Source organism: Herpailurus yagouaroundi, unplaced genomic scaffold (assembly GCF_014898765.1).
Source record: "Herpailurus yagouaroundi ecotype Mexico unplaced genomic scaffold, PumYag 181, whole genome shotgun sequence".
Taxonomy (NCBI): Eukaryota; Metazoa; Chordata; class Mammalia; order Carnivora; family Felidae; genus Herpailurus; species Herpailurus yagouaroundi.
Genome location: NW_024412412.1, coordinates 25185590 through 25198420, shown reverse-complemented (window position 1 = coordinate 25198420; position 12831 = coordinate 25185590). Strand labels below are relative to the sequence as shown.

The 12831-nt window shown below is 43.5% G+C and overlaps 1 protein-coding gene across 11 annotated transcripts in view; it reads right to left on the bottom strand.

The window, feature by feature from the left end:
* Positions 1 to 12831, bottom strand: part of DLC1 (DLC1 Rho GTPase activating protein) — a 563102-nt gene continuing 550271 nt past the window's right edge. For all 11 annotated transcript variants that reach the window (XM_040490111.1, XM_040490112.1, XM_040490109.1 and 8 more), the window contains 9 exons: positions 12542 to 12718; positions 9915 to 10074; positions 9595 to 9793; positions 7828 to 8041; positions 6105 to 6219; positions 5318 to 5536; positions 4281 to 4498; positions 3375 to 3548; positions 1 to 2621 (listed from right to left, as the gene is read on the bottom strand). In XM_040490111.1, the coding sequence (XP_040346045.1) occupies positions 2501 to 2621; positions 3375 to 3548; positions 4281 to 4498; positions 5318 to 5536; positions 6105 to 6219; positions 7828 to 8041; positions 9595 to 9793; positions 9915 to 10074; positions 12542 to 12718 (1597 nt within the window). In that variant the 3' untranslated portion in view covers positions 1 to 2500. The remainder of the gene's footprint in view (positions 2622 to 3374; positions 3549 to 4280; positions 4499 to 5317; positions 5537 to 6104; positions 6220 to 7827; positions 8042 to 9594; positions 9794 to 9914; positions 10075 to 12541; positions 12719 to 12831) is intronic.

The window sequence follows — 12831 nt, the reverse complement described above, 5'->3', positions numbered from 1 at the left end:
TTCCATTTAGCAAATAATAAATTTATTAGGTGCCTACAAGTACAAAACGCTGAAAGCTGCTGTAGGGGGTTATAAAGATGTGGAGGAGAGCCCTGCCCTCAAAGAGCTTACAATCTAGGTGATGAGTCACAATTAGTAAGTTGTGGCAGTATCACTTTAGGTGACTTACACAGAGTTCTTGGAACATTCACATCCTCTGAATTCTCCTGTTGTCAAATATGTTAAGGAATCCTTTCCACAGGAAAGCTGAACAGTGGGAAAGAGACCTTTTGTGGAATTAAACGGTGACCTTGGCTTTGCTTATATGAGCATCTTACTCTTCCTGGTTCCTTATTCTTAGAACTTTCTCAGCATCCTTTCCAAACGACCTTTGTGAGGACAGCATCTCCATGCTTCCTGAACCTTCACTAGGGTTTCCTGTTTGTTAGTGAGTGGCTCAGTTGCAGTTTGGCCTTGAAATTATTTGCAGTCCTATTTTTCCTTCAGCAAATCTGATTTTCATTTTGGCTGATGCCAGGATGATATGCTTTGCAATCTGTGGTTCTAAGGGTAGGAGTGAGATGTGATACAAAGGAAAGCAGGCCAGACCTTTCCCTTACTTTAAACATTTAATAGTGCACTTATGGATTATATTCTGTACAGATATAGAGCAAGTTATAAACCTCTTCTTTTATTTTTTTTTTTTTACTTAGACTGTATTCAGGTAAAGTGTATTTACATCAGGAAAAAAAAAAGCATTGAGGTACAAAACCCAAAAGAATATCTGAGGTATAAATACAAGTATATTTTAAATAATAATTTTTGTCATGCTTTATCTAGGTTTGAAAGCACAGTGGACATGTGGACATGTTTCTTTATCTTAATAGAATGGTATATACAACATACAATCTTACAAATCTGAAAGCTATTAAAATTGCATATACAAGTATATCTTCATGAGGAACACTGATATCCAAAATACTCCAATTTTAAAACTCTAATCTTCCCCCGCTGCAAATTCTTCAAAGAACCTTTGAAATAACACTGACAATGGTAACTATAATATGTTATAACAAAATAAAACTCCTTCTTACAACTCTCATTCATACATTATTCACTTTTGATCCATACAAAATAAAGTCACTAATACTGTCTCATGAGTCAATCTTCATGGTTACGGTAAAACCTGTATAAAGACCACCCTTCCAAAAAACGGTGCTGGCATTTTTTTTGGGTTTTCTTTCTATGATAGCTATTTTCATTTACCGCTAACATACATTCCAGGGGCATCATTATAAAGGAGAAGAAAAAGAAACGTAGGGAAAACAAAGCCGAGGGAAAAAAAAAAAAAAGTCACAAAACCAGAAAACCTATTTGCTGAAAAGGACAGATCCAATTACTAAGTATGTGCAGCTTTCAGAAGCGCTATGAATAACCAGAATCCACGCCTGTTGTTAAATTTTAATACCTTGGTTTAAATTTACAGGGATTTCCTTGGGACAGACGTAGTTTCCTATGTTTTCAGTATGTCTTCAAGAGTTTGGGTTCGAAACATGAAAATGCAAAAAATTCCAGCAGGTAAAAAGTTCTGGGGCTCGACTGAGGAGATGTTAGAGCGTTCAGTCGTTACATCTCGACTTAAAAAACAAACAAAAACACACAATAAAACTGTGCTCTGGAGCTAGTAAGGGTGGGGGAGGGGGTGGGGTGGGACGGAGTTTCTTCCCTGACCTGATCGATCCTGGGTAAAAAGTCCATCACTATTTGCAATCAGATCTGAAGACTTACTGTGTTTGAGACGGGACAGCGGAATCAAGCTACTACAATTACTTTAAGGGAAGAGGAGGTTGGTAAAAAAAAAGGAATGTGCTTAATGACTTGGAAAAAAAACAAGTGGGCAAGGGTTTTGGGGTTCCCTTTCTGGATGGATCCACGGGCAGTCAGATATTCCAGGTTAAACTGAACCTGACGCATCGGTATCCTCCTGGGAGGCATCTCAGTGTGCCAGACACTGTGTTCCAACGTATACATCTGTGCCATTCGACCAGCGACAAACACACATACACACACTCCTCTGTGCAAACCTTTCTTTGCTCATCTCAGTGAGAAACATGTCAGAGAGTACCAACTATTCCAGTGGATACGCCAGTCCCTCAGCACGCCGCGAATAAAATGACATAGGTACACATACGCCAGAATCACAAGAGAATGAAGTATCTTCACTATTTTTCGTGATGTATTTATAGTTTTGCTTCTCAGAAGCAGTTTGGATAAGAATACTTTTTTTTTTTTTTTTTTTTTTTGCACAGTCTTACATATTCCAGTCAAGGTCTGTACTCTAGACCTTAAACAAACAGGAAGCAGCTTTGAAAATGTCTTAAATCACGAAAAGTCAATTCCTACACTCCAACTTGTCGTTTGCTTTGTTTCAGATTAGACTCAGAACGCATTCTTCCAAGGACTGGCAAGAATTCTAGAAACAACTATCCAGATGGCGGACGCAGTCGCTTGGCTTCAGTAATCACCTAGATTTGGGGTCTTTGGTTTCAGTGTTCTGATTATTGAAAGAGTCTCGGATCTTCACAACTTCAGCTGCACACAAATGTCCGAAAGATTTTGTGTACCACTCCGGCATGTGGCCCCTATAATGGGAAGGAAAAGCACATGGAGTCTTCAAACTGGAAAACACTGAAATAAGCTGGAGGGAATTCGGAATACATTTCCATTTCTTGATCCAGAAACCTTGTAAGTAAAGATCGTATTCCAAGATAATCTCCTGGCACATCTGTTACACCTCTGGAACCAGCAGTTTCTCAAGGAACAACATACTGAGTACAGATATTGAGTGGCATTGTTTGGGAAAAGTTTTAGCATATAGAACAAAAACAGATTGCAGTCACACAGACAGTTGAAAAGGTACTGAGATGTAAAGACTTCAAATGAGAATTTGACCACTTTGAAAAGTTTTTTAGAGGTTCATGTTTTTGTCTGTATTGCTGAATTTCACAAATTTTCTAATAGGAACACACATTCACCAATGGCACAGAGTACAGGCCGAATTAATTCCTAAAAGGGTATGTCATATATTCAAATATCTTTGGATGTAAAATGAGAATCACCTGCCTGCTACTTCAAACTCTCATTTCCTGTGGCTTTAAATTCATGTCAGAACCAGAGTATTCGTGTTGCTTTAGTACCACATTCTCTAAGGGATTGAAATCAGGAAGCCATCCCCCAAACACCAAGAAACACGAAGGTGTTACTTTACAAAAGCTGCTCTTTAGGGAACAGACAAGACACAACGACGTGTTCATTTAAGCCATTCTCTGTGTCAGACAAAAAGTCTCATCTCCTTCATGACCCTCACCGTGTCAGAAATTAGAATCAGAACGTACCTTAAGTCGGCTCTGCACATGTAGGTGAGTTTGGATTTCCCTGACCCGCAGGGTTCGATCAGATACCTGGACAGGAGCACATTGACTCTCACCCCCACCACAGGTGCCCGGTCGTGATCCACAGAGGTGAGTAAAAGGGCACATGCCCCCTTAGGTAAATTAGTCCTCCATGTTCTGCAGAAACAAAATCAGAGTAAAAAAGATGGAATTTTCTGGAAGCCAAGTTTAAAATGGGGCCCCACTCTCAGAAGCTAAGGGGCAGGGTCAGTGGCTACGCTGTGTGACCCAGTCCTGGAGACGGTATCCTTTGAACTATTGTGCGAGAGCTCTTGAATGAGTAACTCTGTGCAGCGTCACTACAGTGAGTATGTATTCACATGTCAATTCTTTGAAAGAGAACCAATTTGAAGTGTGAATGAAAGCCATTTTTACATTTCACAAATGGATTTGTACGTGGACATCCAGATCAGGGTTGCTCTATTGGAAAGCTCTGGACTAATGACGGGACATTTCGTCAAAGATTTCTGGAATTCCTCTTTCAATCATGTCTCCAGAGAATTTATGAATTACATATAATTCAGCTTTAACCACAGTGTACTTGGGACTTAAATGTTATTTCCTGGCTTATGCATTCACTTGCTGTTTCTAGTGAGAAAATCCATCCTTAAAGGGGCAAGAATCTGCTACCAATGAGCATATTCAACTGAATGTGCCTCTAATTCTGAGTTCAGCTCCAAAAGTGTTCCAACCATTTTCAGCGATGAACACACTGTTGGAATGCATACAGATACATTTCCCATATTTGCAATCGTTCCACACCTTCCGTTTTACATAATTGTACCATCTTATCATATTCAGTGACACCAGGCTCATTCTTGCCACAGTAATCATTTTGGAAACTCTCACCTCAAAACAACGTAGTCCCGGGCAGGGTGGGGCGCCATACTGTTTTGGACATACTGGTAAATTTCAGTTTGGCTGTCTAGGATTTCAATCACTTTTGAATCCAACAGGTCTACATCCCAGAGGTGCTGCTCTTTAAGTAGGCGCTTTAAGATCTCCTCAGGCATAGCAGGGATTTCGATGGTTGACCTCCAAAGCCTCAGAGGCGGTCCTTCGCTCACCTGAAAAGAGGATGCATTTTTCAGTGCTACAATTCACACACACCTACACTTTGAAGGCAAACTGCCAGCTCTATTTATGGTCATGTGTTTAGGGGCTAATTACTATCTATATGCTGGTGTTCCCAAGTATATTCAAGAGCAGGCCAGAAAGCCTGGCCTTAGACTAATTTTCCAGTCAAAATTATTAACATCTGTTCTTTTGGGGCCTATATTAGAGTCAGTGCAATAAAATCAGATGATTTATATACCCATTCTAAAGCCTCCATGGCCATCCAGACACTCCCACTGTTTATTTCTTCTCAAGGTGGTAGAGACAGGACCAAGAAATACTATCACGGGCCTGGCATGCTGAACCATACAAGATGCCTCTGTCTTCAAGGGGCTTTTAGTCCTAACAAGTTAATTTCTCCCCCAAGTACTCTCCACTCATTAAAGGGCCAAGAGAAAAGTGGCTGAGAACAGAGGACAGTGCAAGGGGATTCTGAGCAAATTATGGAAAAATCTGATCATGTCATAAAACACCTTAAAGCCCAATACCACTAGTAAAACATTCCAGGGGACTCTAGTGTGATTCTGTGGCCCCAGAAGATTTCATTAGATGGTCGGATTCCTCTGACAAGTGTATTTATTATTCCTTGCTGGACTCTTCCACTCTTACCTGGGGAACTGAATCACCTGGCTGCCCAGATCTACAAGGGAGGGAGTGGGTGACAGATTCCCACAGACAGCCGTGTTAACACGGCCACAAGGTCTCATCTCTGATGAACCTGAATCCTGACCACTGGAACCCAACTGGCTGACAGTGGGGACAAGACTTACTTTCTTATAGGACAGTTCAGCCTGCTCTGATGTGGAGTAGCTGACCCAGCCTTTAAACTTCTCCTTGACTTCTTTAAACAGGCTATCCACACAGTCCTGGAGGAAGTGCTGGTAGTCAGCCGACTCGTCGTTACGCAGGCGTCCCAGTGCTTCTAGAGTGAGGGGCTTCAGCTCCTGTTCTGTGTAGGAATTCCGACATCGACTCATTTCCTCGGGAACCTGTGGTGGGTGCAAGGGACAAAAAGGAGGTGAGTCTGCCTGTACTGTTCCTGTTGCCCAGCAGAGAAAGCGGCAGTGCAGGAGCCGCGGACTGGGTTCTCAGGGAGGTGCAGGCGCCCCCACTACTCTCTTTCCAGCAGACGGACGGTGGCCCTGCTGACCTCACGTGCTATCGTGAGTAGTGAGGATACGAACAGATCACCTTCCTGAAGGTGTCCAAAAAGCCTATTCTCACGTGAGGTATTCTTGCGCTTTGGGAAGTCACAGTAGAGGGTAAATGACTAACCCAGGGCTTGCCTCTCAGATACAGAACTTAATTCAAAAATGTGTTGCTTTTGCTTCTTAAGTAAAGGGGTATGGAGATAGGCGAATTTCATTAAACACATTAGCTCTAATGAGCTTATATGTTATAAAATAAGATCTTTTTATAAAAGAAACAAAAAAGACCTTCTCCAGCCATGTATATAATCTCCAGCTGTGTAAAGATGTGAGCAAGCATGGTGCCCACGACCTGGTCCTAACTATTTGAGTTCTCCTCAACCGGGCGCCAAACCCCCTGACGCCTCACCTGGAAGAGCTTCTTGCACTCGGCAATCATATGGGCCAGCCCCTGCGTGGCAGCGAGGTTTTCATTCAAATCCTTCTGATCTGGTTTACCCAAGCTTTGTTTCCTTTGCATCACCCTAGGCAGAAGAAAGAAGGGAGGGGGAAGACTCAAATATTTATATGTTTTTAATTAATGTGTTATTCCAGGAAACCCAGAGGAGAGAAAAAAAAAACTATTTTACTGGAGCCTATCTGTTCTTAAGAGGTTCGGGAGAGCTTCACTTTGGTCACAAAAATTCCTCAGTTTTATCAGCCGAGCACACACACACACACACACACACACACACACACACACAAAACCCAAAAAACCAAACAAAACAAAACAAAAACATGAAAGGGGCGGTTTTCAGTGAGATCCAGGCTATTTAAAACCATCACGTTAAACAGGTTCCCGTTTAAATAGGACAGCCCAGAAGGTCTCTAGGTGGTGGTGGGGAGAAGAAAGGCAGCTTGCAGGGGTGCATAGATGGGAGGCACTGGATGTTGCAGTAAATGGTGTCACCATTCTTTATGGTTTAAATAAATAAAATCCCCTTCTGAAGGTAAGGGGACAATCTATTGTTTCCTAGAGATTTTGTCTTAATCTTATCTGATCTCTCTCTCCTGCTCATCTCCAGTTCCCTATCCTATTGAAGATGGAATGCGTCAGTCCACGTGAGAACCAGATAAAAAGATACTGTACTATATGGCTTTCAGAAGCAAAGCTCACTTCAACTAGTAGAACCAGGCTGTACCTGTAGCTAAGGAATATGTGTCAAGCACCTTTAGAGCTGAGGAGAAGGGTCAGCTGGATGGGTTTCACATTTGGGATTGTGTCCAGTCGGGGACTCCTTTCTCACCTACTCTGCTGTGAGGCCCGTACGTGAAATACTCACACCAGTAAGAAGCTTCAACTGGCTCTGCCATTTCCCCTTCAGATGTGGGCAAGTTACCTATTAAACTATTAAACTGACCCTCCCTGAAGTCTCACTGTCCTCATGTTAAAATAGGCCCTGCCAGTATCTTCACCTCTTAGGATCCTTACAAGGATTAAATGAAAGAATGAATGTCAAGGGTGTAGTCCTGTGGTTGGGTCAGAGTAAGTGCTGAGCAAATATCAGCCTTTGTTAGTGATTTTCCAGATTCTCTGACTTCTTCTATGGCCACTCCCAGCTTGTATACATCTAACGAGAAACTCTGCACACAATTGGCCTAGGCCAGGTCTAGCTTTGAGGCTCAATGCTATCCTTAGTTCTGACAGATCCAGCTGACTACCTTACAACTTGCAGCACAGGCTGGGGGCTTGGCTTTGTTGACTCTGCAGAAGTCAAGGCAGCAAGGGCCTTATCCCCATCCAGTTTTTTAGGTCAGCAAATCCTCATGATCCTTTGCTGGCAGAAAGTTTGATGGCAACGTCACAGAGGGCACTGGGGGGGGGGGGGTTCAGGGAAAACACTTGCCATAACGAAGCACACATCCAAATTGCTCTCAAAGCCTGGTTGTCACTAGCCTGTCTGGAAAGTTACGCCCCCAGGGCTGAGAAGAAAGGAGGGAAGTAAGGGGACCGTGAAGGATGGAGGCCAAACTCCTTTGTGCTTGACTCGAGTGTGAAACCAATGAAAACCCAGGGACAACTGAGAAGGAAAGGTAGGTTGCGTTTGTTGGAAGAACAGAGCATGTGCGTGCATATCTCGTCTGACCCGTACCTTGGAGAAGAATTCTCTCTCTTCAGGGTGTTGAGGTGGAAAAGGGAGGGCGCTAGGCACACAGCCAGGTTGGTGGGGGTCATCTGGTTTTCTTTGACGGCGGCCGTGACATCGCTCAAGAAATAAAGGAGCGTCTGTAGAACCTCCCGGTTCTCATCAGGCAGGAGCATAATGGCGGCCTTGATCGCCTGGAGGCGCTGGTCCTTGGGCACACCTGTATAACACAGGCATTTCCCCCATCAGCTCGGTGCTTTTCCACGCGCATTGCAAGGAAACGTCCCAAAGCAAACACCAGCACCAATGACCTCGGCCCAGTCCTGAACAAGCGCTTGCAGAAAGTGTACTTGAGGTTAATATGGAAGAAATTAGGGACGGCCACCAGCGTCACTGCCCTCAAGTATTTCCTGCCTGTGGAGGAGTTAAAAAATTTTCAACACCCACAATGCCAATATCCTAAGTCCACCTCAGAGTTCAGCTCCAGATATGATGCCTGTTCTTTTGGTTTTTGGAATAGCTTTTCTTTTCTAAGTATTTTTTTTTTGGAACTCCCCAGTTTACCATTCTCGATTACTGAAAACACAACACACAGTTATACTTTTGTGTAGTTTCAGTGAAAAACCTTATTGAAGACATGTACAAGGGGATAAATTCTTTCTTGGCCTTTATACAAAGGGTCCAGTATCTTTGGGGACCTTCCATAACTAGAACTGATCGGCTCATTCGTAAAATGGAGAAAGCAAGCTGCTAAAAGAGTCAGTTGAAACAGATTATTTTTACTAGTAATGTTTTTAAGTTTTAGAAAGCATACTGAGAGGCTATTACAAAAATATATGCCTGAGAAATAAAACCAGGAAAATGACATACATGTAGGAAATGTGGGGCTCAACCTTCAGGTCTCCTTTACTCGGCAAATCTGCCTTTTAAGAGGCATGTGGTGGAAAAATCAAGTCAGTCAAGTGCAGCTCCGTAGGACAAACCGATTAACGGCTCCATGGTTACAACACATAACAAATACCTTGGTGGGGAAAATGTGACCTGTGTTTTCAGAAAATCTGAAAGGATGAAACAAATAATGAAATAATCCAGACCAGCTCCATTTCTCATAAGATGAGGTCCAGCGCGCCAGGCTGGAGACAATTTGAGCACGGAGAGAAGCTGCTTCTATATTACATGGCTGTAACACCACACGGAGCCAAGAAAAACACGGGGCCATAAAAGCCATAATCCTGATCTTGACCATTAATTTAGACAACTGTTTGCTTTAAGCTTTACTTAAAAGTGAGAAGGGCATGGGTATTGTTTTCCCAAGTATTTCTGGCAGAAGTGGAGATGAATAACAGAAAAAGATTATTTATTCACTTTCCAGCAAGATAAACCACACAGACACCTGTGACGTTTTAAACACAGCAGGCCCTGCTGGAGAGATGAGAGTCAACTGAAATATCTTGGTACCTGCTCTTTTAAGCATCTAAGGGAAGACTGTTCTAGAAACGAATGAAGGAATGAGCTCCCGGATCACAATGTAAAAATGTGTAATTGCTTCAGTAATTAGAGAATGACGATAAGGGAAATTTATTTCTGCATTATTCAACAGGTACACAGAAACCTATTCCACAAACAAGGAGAAAAGGAAGAAAGAAGTTGATGACATGTGTTTCCAGGAAGGTCATCATGTGGCTCTAAAAGAATGGCATCAAAGGAAGCCAAGGTTTCAGGTGGTCCCACTTTTCCCCAAGGCCAACGGCGTTAAGATCAAAGAACACTTACACTGGTAGATCTGTAGAAAGGTTTCCGAGAGTTTGTTCGTCATTAGTGGCTCAGGAAGGTCTCGAAAATACTGCTTCAACATGTCTGCTACATCATAAGCAGACTGTCCCTCATAGCTGACACAATCTATGGCACTTTCATTCATCTGGCGCAGAGCCTGAATCCGGGACTTGACACCCGACTTTCTGAAGAGCCCAACCTGTTGGAAGAAAAACATTAAATGGCAAGACAGAAGCAGCATTTTCACTACAAAACTATAAAAAAGAAGCATGCATCTGAGGTCCCATGATTCAGCGGGGCCTGCACGAGGCAGTTCTCACCTGATCCAAACAGTGGTTGCGGAGGTAGCGCATGGCCTGCTGAATGCTCTGGGGCAGGGGCTGTCCTGTGCGCTGCACATTGACCGTCAGAGGGACCCCGAACACATTCCGGTCCTTATAGTCTGGAACCTTGATCCTTTTCATGAACTTGGGCACAGCCCTATTTAAAGAGCAGGTGGGGGGGGGTTATGTTTATTTGTCTGTAGACCCTTAATCCATCTTTTGCAGGTAAACCCTGTGAGCTTTGTATCCGTGCTACTAAGGTGGCTATTTAAATTAAATAAAATGACAAATTTAGTTCCTCAGTTGTATTAGCCGCAGTTCAAGTGCTCACTAGCCATCTGTAACCGGTAGCTGCCGTCTGAGCAAATACAGCACATTTCCACCATCACAGACAGTTTCACGGGACAGTGCTATTCTGGATCTTCTAAGAGTTGGGGCTCTGAGGCCCAGTAACATTTTCTCCACTGGGGATTCTTCTCCCACTATTAACTCTGAGAACTGGGTTTATATCCTTAAGGGAGCTGATGGGCTTCCTTACAAAATGGCGGCACAGGAAGGCACACGAACAGAAAAGAACATTCAAGGCCCTAATTTAGGAGCTTCATGACAGAATTTGAAAAACACGTTCCCATTTGTCCTGTAAATGGGCAAGAATCATTTCTAAGTTCTTGATGAGATACAAAGTATTTAGGGTATAAAAAGGATCATGTAATGCCGGAGGAGAAAATAGCAAATATGTGATGTTGGTCCAACATAATGAGAACCAATTCCAGAGCTCAACAGTGGGGGCCAAGCTAATGACCCGAAGTCAAAATAAATTCTCCTGCAGATGACCCTGGAGAATATAACATCTTTAGGTTTCTAAAGGAAGATGGAAAAGAACAATGAAGGTTTTGTGAGCCTACCCCAGGCTCCCTGGAGTCCTGAAACCAGGTCCAGCCCCAGAAGTACATGGAGCAACAGGAAACCGATGTCATGCATTTAATGCTGTCAAGCAGAAATTTCAGCTCTACAAGTGACCTCTCTAAACGGGACAAGAAAGGGCAAGGCCGAACAGGAAAAGAACCTTGTGTAGAATTTCTCCCTATTCCATGGATCCCACAATGCGAGGCTTTTACATTTGGTTTTGACTCACTGGAAAAACTGACCAGAACTCAAGAAGTATTACGGACTTTCAGATTCTTGAGGGTTTGGTGGGAAGGGGGGGTGGGCAACTCAGAACCGAGAATGTAAAATATGCACTTTTAAATAGCCAGCAGGGAAAATATGACTCTACGCACAGAGGAACACTGCAGAAGACAGACTGCTTTGACTTCTGAGCGCTCGCCAACAGCCACGGCACGTTACTGTTTATAGCCCCACGAAAGGTAAAACTAAAGCGTAGAGCCAAATTTGTATTTCCATACAGTAAGTTTATGGTATCATGGCCATAAGTGTGCATAATACTTGCTTTGTCGGGGGAAAAAAGCCAGCGGCGGAATGTGCAAAGAACACATTACGATCTCCACTGAGAATCTGAAGCATGCGGGGATAAACCGGTCAATACTTATTTCTGTCATTCAGAACAAACAACTTCTGTATTTAGCAAGGCTCACATAATAACAGCCTTTGAACGGGAGGTGCTTTGATGCTGAAGCTAAACTCACTACAAGTCCTGAGGAGACGGGGGGCTGGAGAGAGAAACAACAGTTCTGCTGCTTTGCTGACGTACCTCGGCCCCTCTGGTTTGCTCCAGAGCGCTACTGAGGACATGGGCTGCTTCTCTGTTTTTATACAAAGCAGTGAATCCAGATGATAAACACTCAGATTAGGGAAAAGGCTTAAGGATACCCAGCTGACACTGTGAAATGCACTTGGATGTCAATCTAGAGATAGTTCTCTGCTTTGCACTGCTAGCAGAAAAATTAAGATACACACACAGTGGGTCACATCCGTGGCCCATCCAGCCTAACGATGTCCATCTCACGTGATACACACGGAGGGCCGCAGTTTTAAAAGTAATCATGAACAGTTCATCTGAGGGATTTTACCTTCGTGTGTATTTAGTCTGTAGTATCTTAGAGCAGTGAATTCCTTATGTTTATTATTCACTGTTGAAGTGTCTTTGTTAGAAAGAAACATAACCTAAATTTTTTAGCACAGGGAGATTTTTGAGTGATGCTTCAAATATTTCCATCAAAAATGATTTCTAAAAACATACCTGGAGAAGGTAAGGAGGCCCGAACTGTACAGTAAGCATTTCACAGTTGGTCTCAACATCCTATGACCTGAACGTTTTTCTTTCCTTCCTTCCATAACATGATCTGATCAGTACATCTATTTACCCACGGGGGGCTCTTTCTAACACAGGAAGGAGGGGCCTGTACAGTGTGATGGAACAGCCACGCATTCTCACTCCATCAACTGGCCATTTGTCACTCCAGGCACTGAATCTCCCTCCACCAATCCCGCTGCTTAGTCCCCAAAGTTACACTGGCTTGAGCAGTATCAGATGTGGCCTCAAGAATGCAGGGATTACATGTGGATGATAGTCGAAAGGCATTCATAGAGGATGGATACCTTCAGCTTCAGGGAGCTGCCCCAAAACATTTCCAATTAGTTGACCGAGCACAGTAAACTCTTACCAGCTAAAACCATGCTTATTCGAAGGCGTGTACTTCTCTAGCAGGGCGGTTAACTTTAGGAGCGAGTACTTCTGCAGCAGGTTCATCTGGGCCACAGACTGGCAGTTAATCTGCAGCGATACAGAGTTTAAGCTTGGCCGATGGGAGCTCTGGAAACTGTGCCATCGCAGTCTGTGCCTACGGGAGAGGAGCAAGGGGAGGGGTGAGTATAAGAGAGAGAAGCAGGGGAGGGGTGAGCACGAGGGAGAGGAGCAAGGGGAGGGGCGAGTACAACGGCTTTTTAACAGGTA